Below are 14,289 nucleotides of genomic sequence, written 5' to 3'. Positions count from 1 at the left end.
CCTTTTATGAACGATAGCCATTATGTTTTTGAGGTCTCCCTTTCCACGATCAACATGCGGAATTGGTATCAAAGCCTCATCCAAAAGTGTGTTCAATCTGTAAAGCATGTGTTCTATTTGTGTTTCTGAATGTTTAGTAGCATATCTTTGCTTAGTTCTATTTGTGTTTCTGAATGTTTAGTAGCATATCTTTGCTTAGTTCTATTTGTGTTTCTGAATGTTTAGTAGCATATCTTTGCTTAGTTCTTTTTGTGTTTCTGAATGTTTAGTAACATATCTTTGCTTAGTTCTATTTGTGTTTCTGAATGTTTAGTAGCATATCTTTGCTTAGTTCTATTTGTGTTCTGAATGTTTAGTAGCATATCTATGCTTAGTTCTATTTGTGTTTCTGAATGTTTAGTTGCATATCTTTGCTTAGTTCTATTTGTGTTTCTGAATGTTTAGTAACATATCTTTGCTTAGTTCTATTTGTGTTTCTGAATGTTTAGTAGCATATCTTTGCTTAGTTCTATTTGTGTTTCTGAATGTTTAGTAGCATATCTTTGCTTAGTTCTATTTGTGTTTCTGAATGTTTAGTAACATATCTTTGCTTAGTTCTATTTGTGTTTCTGAATGTTTAGTAGCATATCTTTGCTTAGTTCTATTTGTGTTTCTGAATGTTTAGTAGCATATCTTTGCTTAGTTCTATTTGTGTTTCTGAATGTTTAGTAACATATCTTTGCTTAGTTCGAATTCCTTGTTTGTAAACTTTTAAGGTGGTACCTAACACTACAGGGAGATAACTCTGTAAAAATCAGCTAAACGTTTTAATTACGTTGTATTGTTAAGGAAATATTAAGCTTCTCAATGATCAAAATTAGTGTTTGTCAAACTGCTATATAACCAACGAAATTTTTCTGATAAAGTGGTTGGTTCAAATTTTTTGAATTTTTTATATTTTTGTCAAAGGGTCAAAGTAAACATTTTGTCAAAATTTTATGAAAATTAAACGAACCAAATTAATATTAGTCAAGGTGTTGGGTACTACGCTAATTCCCTTACAGCAAATTACATGATCTGCCATTTATATTGGTATTTTCATTTCAAGTTAAACATGTTGAAATACTTATTAGTTATTAGTTAATGTGGTTCATCAGAAAAACAATGATCACTTACATCACTAAAACTAATTATTATAATTGATGCATGACTTCCTTTTTCGGCATGTCATTTATGGATTAGTTTTAGTGATGTAAGGACTTTCTTATCATTTGGGATATATTTGAAAAAAAATCGATTATAAATATTAGGTGACACAACAGTAGAAAGAAAAGTAGGAATTGTATATGGTTCCTGATTGTGAGTATGAATGTAAATCATGTAATATTTTAGTGAGGAATTATCCTATTTTTTTATTTACAGTTGAAATCATTTAATGCATTTGAGTTGCAACTACATTTTAATTCACAGCCAATACTTTGGTCCGGCTTCTTACATCAAATACTATTTCATTATGTCAGGGAAAAGTTCAAAAATAATGCCTTTAAAGGTTTTTAATATGTTCAAAATTAAATTCCTGTTTTTTTTGTTTTTTTTTTTATTTATCGGAATATTAGAAATAACTATTCTTCCCAATCGCTAATCAAGTAATCAAAGTTGGAAAGATAAAGATTTAGGTTTTTTTTTTTATCTGAAAGATTTTTTTCCCTTTTTTTGCATTGCTTTGGTATTTAGTCAGTTCTAATCACTGTGTGATAAATCCTTTCAATCTGATAAATGTGCTTCGGGGCAGTTGTAACTCATATATAGAAACTCTTTGTTTTGAACTGTAAATATACCCAAATAATAGGATAATCCCTTACTAGGAACATGATTTACATTCATTCTTCACAATTAAGAGGCATCCAATCCTACAATTTCATTGGTCGAGAGCACTTTGCTATATTCTAAATATCATTTCGTACTTACATAACGAGGGCTCAAGTGTGATTAGAGCTCATTTACTTACTCTCTTTAAATAAAGGATATTATTTATACAAATTTCAGCAATATGTATTGATCTGTATTATCATGAATTGATTTCACGCGGAATATTACTGATATCATTTCACTAGACAATTTCTGTCGAAGTATTGTGTTTTACCGTTAGCTATATTACCGTTATAGGTTTGTGGGTTAGGTTAGATTCAAAATTTGAATAACATATAAATTGAGAATTGGATTTTTATTTGTCGAAGTTAAACTTAGAGTAACACCCTTGATGTGATATTGAAACATGCCTTGTGAAGGTACGTAGAAGAAGGTAGAATGAAAAAGAAAAATTAAATTAAAGACTTAGTTCCTTGTTGATCAATTATTCATATTTATCAATAATTATATTTATCGTACAGATACAGATACAGATGCTTTATTGATAATCAAAGTAACCAACAAACTAAGCAAAAAGCCCGCAAGGAGCAGAATAGTTACAATGAATCATACATAAAAACAAATATCCTATACTTTATCAAATAAAGAGATTACAAGGATTTGTTCTAACTATTTTTTTCTCGATTTTAATAGCAGTAATAATAGTTTTTTTGATATCCCCTACCAAAAAGAAATAAAGATACACGTATTTAACCTCGATATGTTTTTGATAGGGGTGTACCATTTTTGCCTCATAAAACTTCCCCATTTTGATATAACATTCACTGACACTCAGTACTTATAGTTATGTAGATATTTAAGATAGAATGACCTATACTCATATACAATATTTAACTAAATTAAGACATGACCCATGCTTTCAAATGAATTGATTTAATGATTTGATAGAATAAATTTATATATGATTGTAGATCATACCCCAAAACAATATACAGAACTTTATCAAACGTAAATGCATTATAACATAGGATGTCCTTCAAAATGAGGTTCATTTCATATAAAATCATTATTATATAAAATGATAACCCATATGTTTGGCACATTCCCGTATACCTAATAAAAGGAAGTAAGCCCCTCCCCCCCCCCCCCCCCCCCCCCATTTCCTCCCGTGTTACGATATTAATAAAAAAAATAATGGAAAAACATATTAGATAACATTTTGTTGATCTGAGAATCTCCAGCTATTCATATATATTCATTGTATAATTAAATTTCATTTGTGTAAAATTATGTAATACAGAAAAACCCTTGAGACGAGGATATATATCCTCAACCCAGGTAAATAAGTTTAGATCCTTTTATTACAGTCTAGAACTAAGGACAAGGAAATATTTACATTCATAATGTTTATAGATGATCTTGTTAATATGGTTTGTTTATATATTTTGTTATGTTGTGTCACATGCTATAAATGTAGTACACAATGACAATAAAGATTTGAAATGAATTTTAATAGGGCTAATTAATAACTTTCACTTTCGCTTTTAAATTTTTGGAAAGCATTATAAAAACATGTCATGCATGTGATAGCAACATCCGTTGACAACCATAATGTTGTGGTGGACAAATTTTTCTCCATGTATTTAAAGAGGTAATTATCATTAACTTAATATAAAAAAGAATAAACGAAAAATTCGAACTCCAGGTAATTTCAAAAAGGAGGAATCCATAAAACCTGACAACAAATCCTATATTTTGCAGTATATTAAATATACTTTGTAACAATTGATATATACATATTATATATATGATGTATGTTGGGTTTTTTTCAGTTTGTCACAAACATGTTTTTTTAATTTGTTTACATGACATTAAAGATTATTTATTATCAGTATACGGATATGGATAGTAAAATGCGCATTGCTAGAAAAAAAAGGGAATATTGATGCCATTGTCAAATAAGATAATAAAGTTATACAAATGAATAGACAGGAAATAAACAATTTAAAAAAAAACCATTGAGTTACAAAATCTTAATATGCTAACCGAGTCCCTGTGGGTTTTGCCTGTTGTCATATTTCCTTTGATAAATCAATAAAATATTTTGAACATGTTAAAATGAAATGTAAAATTAAAAATTGAAAATTCAGAAGGCATTGAAAAACCCCACAGCTAATCTTTTAATAATTCAGTAGAAATAACTTTCACTTTCACTTTCAATATTTTGAAAATCATTTTTCTAAAGCATGTTATACCAACTCCTGTCGCACGGTTGACGACAATTGTGTTTTGTGAATAGAGGTTATTCAGAAGTTTTAAACTTGGCAATGTGTGTGCTGCGTTTGGCACACACGCATAGTATATATCTGCAGTTAATCATGGTACTAAATATATAGCCGATAGCTGAGATCACAGGAACTTTTTTCTATCTGGGGACAAAATATGTTCTTGTTTCTATCAATTCGAGGAGGGGGGGTCGTCTATCCATAAAGATTATCCATATATACATTGTGACTTGGATCATACCTCATCTACTTATTTATATATACATTTAGTTTGGCATTCTACAAGATTATGTCTAGTCATGCACATAATGTTCAATACCGGTATATTATGTATGAAATTCAAGCTATTTAAGGACCAGCTGAAGCCCGCCATGATAGGGTGGCCTTGGGCTGGTTTCTGCTCTTTGGTCGGGTTGTTCTTTCCTTGACACATTCCTCATTTCCATTCTCAATTTTATTATTATTATTACATATTTTTTTCAATAGGTTATTATTATGTAATGTGGGGCCGAATAATTTTATTCACACTGAAGGATTTGAATATGAGTTTGTCGGACAATGGCTCACTCTCTACACGACCATAGGTACTTGGGGACTGGACATTTTTGTTTGTTTTAAAAAATCCTTATTTTTTTCGTTTCTATTACTTTCAATTATTTTTGAGTTTTTCATTATTATAAGAACATAAATATAGATCTACTAGAAATAACTTGTATTTGCTATCTACTATCAATTCCAAGTTTACTATCCACAACGGTTACTGCTATATTATATACAGAGTATCAGTGACCACTGTCACAGTGTGGATAGTAAACTTGAAATTCATAGTAGATAGCAAATACAAGTTATTTCTAAAATTGAGAATGGAAATGGGGAATGTGTCAAAGAGACATTAACCCGACTAAAGACCACAAAACTGCCAAAGGCCACCAATGGGTCTTCAACACAGCGAGAAAATCCAGCAGCCGAACGCGTGCTTCAGATGGCCCCTAAACAAAAATGTGTACTAGTTCAGTGATAATGGAGGCCATACAATTCTAGTATATTCATGTTCATATTATAGAGTAAAGCACGAAAATAACCAAAATTAACGGAAAACAAAAAAGTAACAGATTTTGAGAAAAAAGGGGCCGGTCAAAAAAATTGTCCGATCCCTAAGTACCTATGTACACGACAACTGTCAACGTATATATATATTTGTTCCGCCTAACAGCAGTTCCGTTTGGAACCTATATTATACAGGAAGCTTTATTTTAGGCAGTTGCTATTTGTCCGGCTAGCCGCACGAATAGTGCCAGGACTATTTGTCCAGCCAATACAATGCGCATGTCACTATTTGTGTGTGCGTGTAATATTATCTTCAGCAGCACCAGGGGATCGTAAATTATAAATATGGATTCAGTGAATGGACATTTAAAAAGCAATGTTTTGCAATCTTAAATTGTTATGCCCCAATCTTGTTACTGGTAATTGAAATTGTTATTTTCTTCATATATATAGTCCAATGTGGACAACATTAGAAAAAAAAATCATTTGTATCCTATATTTATTTCTTTATCTATGGCTTCACATTGTAAGAGGAGGGAAGAAATAACTTGTAAAACAAATTTGGGTCGTGATTGACTCGTGCATTTTAAGTTAACATAAGGATTTGGAAAGTAGTTGAAAAAGGTACAAAATTATTATGTCTGAAGCTGTCAACTAGAATAATAGACCCCCTTAACATGCAGTTATTTATATTTTGAGTGAGAGGTGGGAGATTTTTCTATAATGTCTCCCCACAAAAGTAAACAACACTGTAAAAATCTTATTAAGAAATTCCAGGCGTGATATTATTCTATTTACGTGAAGGCGTCGGGTGACACGGGGTGCTTCTTTTCTCAAATCCATTTTTTCTCCCCCAGATTCCACCTAAGTCTTCTATATTTCATATCCTCATTTTTTGTTCCTCGTCTCCCACCCCTCTAATTTCCCACATTCAAAATGAAGATTAATTTTCGAAATAAGGCCTTTCTCAATTACTCTTGCTTTTCCATCATTTATACAGCTATAGCGAGTCGAATAATTTGATAAAATTATGTTCTCCGATCAATCACCTTTTTCTTCACATTTTCCTTGTGATTTAAATTATTTTTGAGTCCCTTTTAAATTATATCACTCTTTCAAGTTCATACTATCGTACTCCCGTGTCAATTATTTCTGAAAACGGGAACATTTTTCACAAATATTGACATCGCTGTTTTCAGCCATGCGATAATACTATCGTATTCCCTTGTCAATTATTTCTGAAACGGGAAAAAATTTCACAAATATTGATATCGCCGTTTTCAGCCATACGATGATCTCAAAATTGAAAATCAGTGATCGGATTACACGCGACCCCCTGGTACTGCTAAAGATAATATTATGCGTACTTTTGTACGCACATACAAATGACATGCGCATTTCAATGGCCGGACAAATAGCCCTAGCACTATTCGTCCGGCTAGCCGGACAAATAGCCACTCCGTTTATTTTATGACACAGCAACCTCTAGAAAAATGTTTTAATCCTTATCAGATTCTCTACCATAACTTTAAATTTTTTCTTTCAATCTCAATTTTCTTGAAACTGCAGGTTTCCGTTCATGTTTGTCCCATCTTTTATATTATCACACTGGAATAGACAACGTGTTTTGCATGAGCTACAAAAGGGAATACATCAAAAGTTCAATGTAGGATAAAAAAAAAATAATTCACATAGTTTTTTCACTGACCCCCTCACCCCCCCCCCCCTTTTTCCCCCCACCCATCCCCCTTTTCTTAACTTAATTTGTGAAAAATTGATTGACCTATATGGATATATGTAAAATCGATGTCAAATAAACAAAACTTGCAGCAATTTTTACCCCCACCCCCAAACTATTTGAATTAAGTTTTTTTATCCTACATTGATCTTTTGATGTCGTCCCTAAGTCGTTACAGAAACACAAGTGTATCAAAGTGTATGACAAGGGAAATATCCTTACGGACCAATCTCATTCAAGTATTTATAGATATGCAAAACGATTTATACACCCATATAAATTCTTTCCAACATTTAATTGTAGAAATTGAGAACCAGTGACAATTAATGGATGGTAGGCATAACAAAAGAACAAAGACTAAAAAGCTGTCTGTTAATGTATCACAGAAACCACGGTTGCACGATAATGACAGTTGTGTTGATGAGTTGAAGACAGGCAGGAACAATGATACATCTTTAGAAAGTGAAGAACAAGAAATACCTACAATGGCACATACCGATAAGGAGGATCATTCCAAAGGTTCTGGTAAGGCAAATATTTTTAAAATACCAGTAAAATGTATGATTAAACTTTTTAAATTAAGATGTGGTAATTGACTGCAACTATTCACCAGAGACCAAATAATGTAGATGTTAGCAACTTATAGGTCACCCTGCAGCTTTTGACTCTGAGCAAAATATATACTGTAAACTATGAAAGGAACAAACTTTTAAACAAAAATTACACGAAAACTAACAAATTTAATTCCGGAAAATGAACAAATTAAAATAAAATATGATAGTTCTCAAATCTTTGTAATCTCTTGTAACACAGAAATTAACAATAGTTACTATAGGTCACCGTACGACCTTCAACAATGAGAAAAGCATATACCGCATAGTCAGCCATAAAAGGCACCGAAATGACAATGTTAAGCAATTCAAACGAGAAAACTAACGGCCTAATTTATGTAAAAAAAACAAATTTAACAAAAAACAAATATGTAACACACAACAAACGACAACCACTGAATTACAGAAATCCTGACTTGGGAAAGCTTATACATACAGAATGTGGCGGGTTTTAACATGTTAGCAAAAACAGAGTGGACATGGCTGGGTACTTGACTTGTACATCCCAACAACAAAAGACACTAAGTACAGACCTGAGAGTACTCCTGTACTGACAACTAGATCAAAGTCACTAACAACTAATAACAAAGTCATGCATCTAAGACTAAATTATCAATCAGTACACATCCAATATCCAATGGATTTAGTGGAAGTCTGGTGTCATTAGCCCGATTAGGTCCATCATTACTACAAATCTGGTGGTCCCAGTGAAAACTTGATGGTCCTGACAGTGTGTTTGCAGTAAATTTTTGCTATCAGGCTTATTATGTATATTGTTCAATATTAAATATTGATATACATCATGTACATTGTGATCAGGAGCTCACTAAATACCAGATAGCATAAAAAAAAATAAATAGAACCACAACTTGTAAGAATCAAAGTTGGTGGAGCTGTCTAATGTTTTGATGTCTGATGTTTTGTGATGAAACCGACAGTTCTGCCAGTTTTCTCGAACATTAGACAGCAACAAACTACAACCATTGAATTACAGACTCTTGACAGGATGGGGTGACAGGCACTTGGATAATTGAGTGCTCAACCCTCCCCTTATCTGGTTTAATGTTGTAACATTCAACACAATATGAGAACAAACCGTAGAAATAGTTTTAAAAAGACTTCATCAGATCGCAATAAAGGACAAAAAATAACTATCAAAAATATTTTTGTCTCGAACCGATGCTGTTCCTTAAATTAGAGGTAGTTGTCGCGGCGTCAACAATGTATTAATAAGTTTGTGATTAGGGCTAGTTGATGGGGAATCAGTAGTGGCATGTCAATGATGTTTGGTATGCAGTTGTATTAGCACTGGCACGTCACATCTTCTATGGAGATTATTTTGCTTGTCCCCTTAGTCATGGTCTATTGACTTTGGAACTTTTGCTTAGTTAACATGTTTTAATTTGGGATATGGTCAGTTTTTGGGGACCCATTAGTTGTAGGTCAATGAAATAAACTTTATCTTTTACAGAATCATATCATTTTTTTGTCTCTACTAGGCGATACAAAGGTGTTGCCTTTCCTAAGTTTAAGACATATCTATCATCAAACATTTAGACACCGAAGCTGAACTTAACATTAATGTAGTTTTTATTTAGATCCCCCCCCCCCGCATGAAATTTGAAAATGAGAAAGTATTATAGAACTTCAAACTAACTTCCATCCGGTGTTCTGATATATATCAGTATTTATAGTTCTGAATTTTGTCTATAGATATAAGAAGATGCGGTATCCATATTTGCGTTATAAGGCTTTACCCTAAACTTCTTGCAATAAGAGCAACACTGATTTTCAGCCAAAATAGCCTCACAATTAAGAGCTAAGACTCCACCTAAAACGATATTTTATTACATAATGTATCTTATAGCGTTTGTAAAATACCTTTTGTAAGAATTAAAGCCTTTCATCATATCTATTTCGTCTTAATTCTATTTGTAAAATTTCTGTTTTTGTCGAGCCTGCGACTTTTGTCGCAAAAGCGAGACATAGCGATTCTACATTCCGTCGTCGTCGGCGTCTACAAATATTCACTCTGTAGTTTTAAAATTTTTGCAATTTGAGTAACTTTCTTAAAGGGGCACTAGCTGTCAAATTCATGTTCACCGATTTGACACAAATTCATATATTAGATTTATAACAATGTAAAACATTTATTCAAATTATAAAAAAATAAACAATTTACAAGGCATGGCATCGATAATATGTAGCTTCGTTCGTATGTATTTTAGTCTAGACGCCATCAAATAAACTATCGTTACACCCCAGTTCTATTGTTATACTTCATAGTTTCTATTTCTGAAACAAGTGTAAATAGATCTATGATTGTTACGAATAACAATGGATTTTGAGCACAGGGTGTGACGAGCGGGGTTTCTGGAAACCCCTGCTTCTACATCCCGTAAAAAAAGTCCATTGTTATTCACAACAATAGAAATTATTTTTTTTAAATAGCATGAACACAAGAAATCACTAAAAGTGTTCACTACAAATTGTTTCAAGATATAATAAAAAAACACATTTTAGGAAATTCCAATAGCGAAAAAATATTAAGCATCTATTTCGAATACAAAAATATCCTTTAAATACTCCTTTGTACGAAAGCCTATTTGGGTCACAAAAAAAAATATTTATCGCGTAATTACGAGATAAATATCTCGTAATTACCAGAAAACTATCGCGTAATTACGAGATAATCATTTTTTATCTCGTAATTACGAGATAATTTTCGCGTAATTACGAGACAACTATCGCGTAATTACGAGATAATCATTTTTTTATCTCGTAATTACGAGATAATCATTTTTTTATCTCGTAATTACGAGATAATCATTGCGTAATTACGAGAAAACTATCGCGTAATTACGAGATAATCATTTTTTTTATCTCGTAATTACGAGATAATCATTTTTATACGCCCGTTTACGGGACGTATTATGGTATACCGTTGTCCGTCTGTCCGTCCGTCGTCAACATGTCGGACATTAACTCAAAAACGCTATAACTAATTTGCATAAAACTTTGGTGAATTGTTTATGTCTATTGACGTGAGCTCCCTTTCGTTTTTTTATAAATTTTAGATTTTACGTTTCCGAGTTATGGGGTTTTATTCATAAAAAAGGGGGATTTTCCAGTTTTCGGACAAAAAATAAAAAATGCTTTCTGCAGTTCTTATAAAACTTTGGTGAACTGTTAATATCTATTGATGTAAGCTCTGTTTAGAATTTTATAAATTTTTCATTTATCATTTCTGAGTTATTGGGTTTTATTCATTAAAAAAGGGGTGATTTTCCAGTTTTCGGACAATAACTCAAAAATGCTGTCAGCAATTCTCATGAAACTTTGGTAAATAGTTTATATCTATTGATGTAAGCTCCCTTTACATTTTCATAAATTTCTAATATGACATTGAGAATTAATTGAACTTTATTTGTTTATAGTCTGACAACAGATTTACTAAGTATTGCGCAACAGCACAGTGTATTGCACAACAGCAAGAAATCTTTAATTGAATATAAATTCAAATCTTATAACCAATTTCAAGTTCTTTGACTACATTTATTCAGAAACCTATAATATGTCAAATATTTAATTACAATCCAAATTCAGACCTGTATCAAGCTTGAATATCGTGTCCATTTTTGCCCCAACTGTTCAGGGTTGGACCTCTGCGGGCGTATCCAGCTGCGCTCAGCGAAGCAGTTTATTTTATCTCGTAATTACGCGATAGTTTTCTCGTAATTACGCGATAGTTTTCTCGTAATTATGCGATCATTATCTCGTAATTACGAGATAATTTTCTCGTAATTACGCGATAATTATCTCGTAATTACGCGATAGTTTTCTCGTAATTACGCGATAATTATCTCGTAATTACGAGTTAAGGGCATACGATACAGTTACAGGGGAGGTAATGACGTTGCTAACGTAAATTGTTATTTTCGCGACGTCAAACTGTGACTTATCGGGAAAAGATGCAGTTTTTGACTGATTTATATCATTCAAACTGATTTAACTTGAAAACGAGTTCATGGACCTCTCTTTTTTAAAGTGACATTTGGTTTGATTACGTATGAAGATTATGTGTACCTATCTTCATGAATTAGTCAATAGTGCAATTTTTTTAAATTTGATAAATATACAGCAAAAAATGACATTATTTTTCTACATTCATGAACATTTGATAGATATGAGTTAATTGTAAAAATAAAATGTACAAATTTATAGAACATTTATATAAAAAAGAAATTACAAATAATTTTACAAAAAACAGCTTGTGTTTATCTTTTAAAACAAAAAAGTTATGTTTTTCTGTCGAAAGGAAAAATACGTCCACAAATCCGAATTTTGAGGAAATATCTGAAATTTCAACCTCAATTTACTCAAAAAGTAGCACATGATGGTATATTTTTTATTACATATTTGATTAAATCAGGTAACAAATAGCCTATATGCATATTTTCATCAAAATTTCAATATGGGATCAAAACTGTATCGTATGCCCTTAAAAATGATTATCTCGTAATTACGCGATAGTTTTCTCGTAATTACGAGATAAATATTTTTTTGCTTGAAGGTAAAAAAAAAAAATTTTTGTCTCTATTCTAAAGCATGTTGCTATCTGAAAAAAACGGGGCTTCTAAATCCTGGACCCCTTCCACCGGGTTACCTAGTGGCCGATCCGGGGGTGGGGGTTCCTCGGGTTGGACCCGACTTTTATTTTAACGATCCAAGCATTTGAATGGTTGGAAACCCCTCCCCCTCCCCCCTTTTCTCTTGAGTTGGGAACCCCCGGCTGGATCAGCCCCTGATTGACCCCAAAAAGGGAGTTCCTAAATATTAAATCTGTATCTCTGTATGTTGAGCGTGTCTGGTAGTCGCGTTTCTTATGCAGACACATCTATTCCTTAGTATGTCCGAATATGAATGCTTGTTTATTCTCGAGAAGAAGGGGTGGGCTTTTTTTTATAAAACTTTAAGATATAAAATACAGTTATGATTACCTTTATTAAACTGATACAGGTAAGTACTTTGGGTTGTAATATTGCCTTTATCTTTAGTCTCTTCAACCAAATCCAACGCTTGCCACAAAATGTCGTCCGTCTTATACCTGTCCATATTGACAACTGCACACAAGGAGCATGATGTATTTTTTGTTTGTAATCAGAATACACGAAATGGTCAACCTTGACCTGCTGATCCCACAGGGACTCGGTTAGCAGATTAAAATCTTGTTAATTAATTTTTTTTTTTAGTATTTCCTGTCTATTTGTATTACTTTATTAACGTATTTGACGTTGACATCACTATTTCTTTGTTTTCTAGCAATGTGCGGTTTACTATCCATATCCGTATACTGAAAAAATCCTACAAATAGACAGGAAATACTAAAAAAAAACAAAAAACATTGATTAACAAAATTTTAATCTGCTAACTGAGTCCCTGTGGCTGTTCCATATTAGCACATGGATTTAACGGGAATATGCAAAACAGCAAATTTGACATTTGTAAAATATACTCACTTGTCAAATAAACTCATCATAGATACCAGGATTGAAATTTTATATTTACGCCAGACGCGCGTTTCGTCTACAAAAGACTCATCAGTGACGCTCGAATCAAAAAATGTTAAAAAAGCCAAATAAAGTACGAAGTTGAAGAGCATTGAGGACCAAAAATTCCTAAAAGTTTTGCCAAATACAGCTAAGGTAATCTATTCCTGAGGTAGGAAAGCCTTAGTATTTCAAAAATTCAAAGTTTTGTTAACAGTTAATTTATAATTATGAACATGACAATGATAACTCAAGTCAACACAGAAGTGTTGACTACTGGGCTGGTGATACCCTCGGGGGATCAAAACTCCACCAGTTTGAACGAAGATAGCCAAAGAAAGGTTACAAGTGGGGTTTCAAGTAATGAGAAAAAGTTCTTATAAATCATGGTTTGATATTGTCAATAAATATGCTATCGTTTTTTTTTTCTTTCATTTCATAATCAATGTTAACAAATAAAGGGATTATAATCGGGTGTAAGTTAGTTATACACCTCGGGATACGGCGTGTCTGGATAAGAAACCCCTCCGGCCGACGGCCGACGGGATTATGGATTTTTACCGAACTTGGATAGAAGCTTCTATATATCAAAAGATAGTATCTAGAGGAACATTTTTAATAATTTTTGCCCCATTTTTGTTGAGTCTGCGACTAACAGCAAACGTAGGCGAGACACTGCCATGGGTTCCACGGAACCCTTACGAATGCTTGTCAAATGTGTCAATTTTCACAAAGATCTCCAGACAGTGATCACAAATGAGGTTTTATATACATGTAAAAATTTTGAAATATGGATTTTTTTTTTTAAATTTAAATGGGTTTCCAAAGGCTCTATTCATATCTCCTTCTTTTTCATATTATATTCACAGACCAAGAAGATTCAGATGGTGAGACAACCTATGAAATGAATCGACCTACTTTACTGCGACAACTGCAAACTATCCTAGGGGAATACCCAGACGATGACGGAATATTACGTGTAAGTTTTATATGAATGCAGTTTGTACAATTATTATTTTCTATTCAATGGAATTCCTCCTTGTATTTAATCAATTGATACAGTTAATGTTCAATTTGGATATTGCAAGGGCAGAACTGTTCATGTACACTTTGTGCCTTTTTTTAATCTAGATAAGCAGTTATTTGATGGGCTTCCTATGTGTAACAATTTCTACAATATATTTCTATGATATCAAACTACTAAGTGGTTT

At 32.5% G+C, this 14,289-nt stretch overlaps 1 protein-coding gene across 2 annotated transcripts in view; it reads left to right on the top strand.

The window, feature by feature from the left end:
* The window catches only part of LOC127736239 (sacsin-like), a 48,864-nt gene that overhangs the window by 11,533 nt on the left and 23,042 nt on the right, over nt 1-14,289 (top strand). The window contains exons 1-3 of one of the 2 annotated variants that reach the window (XM_052246825.1): nt 3,392-3,499; nt 7,222-7,443; nt 13,948-14,057. In XM_052246825.1, coding sequence (XP_052102785.1) covers nt 7,245-7,443; nt 13,948-14,057 — 309 coding nt within the window. In that variant the 5' untranslated portion in view covers nt 3,392-3,499; nt 7,222-7,244. Of the gene's footprint in view, nt 1-3,391; nt 3,500-7,221; nt 7,444-13,947; nt 14,058-14,289 lie in introns of those variants that run through there. The other variant, XM_052246824.1, reaches the window with a different exon arrangement.

This window comes from Mytilus californianus, unplaced genomic scaffold, assembly GCF_021869535.1.
Source record: "Mytilus californianus isolate M0D057914Y unplaced genomic scaffold, xbMytCali1.0.p SCAF_3, whole genome shotgun sequence".
Taxonomy (NCBI): domain Eukaryota; kingdom Metazoa; phylum Mollusca; class Bivalvia; order Mytilida; family Mytilidae; genus Mytilus; species Mytilus californianus.
Note: the sequence above shows the minus strand (reverse complement) of the source record. Positions and strands in the feature narration are given on the sequence as shown.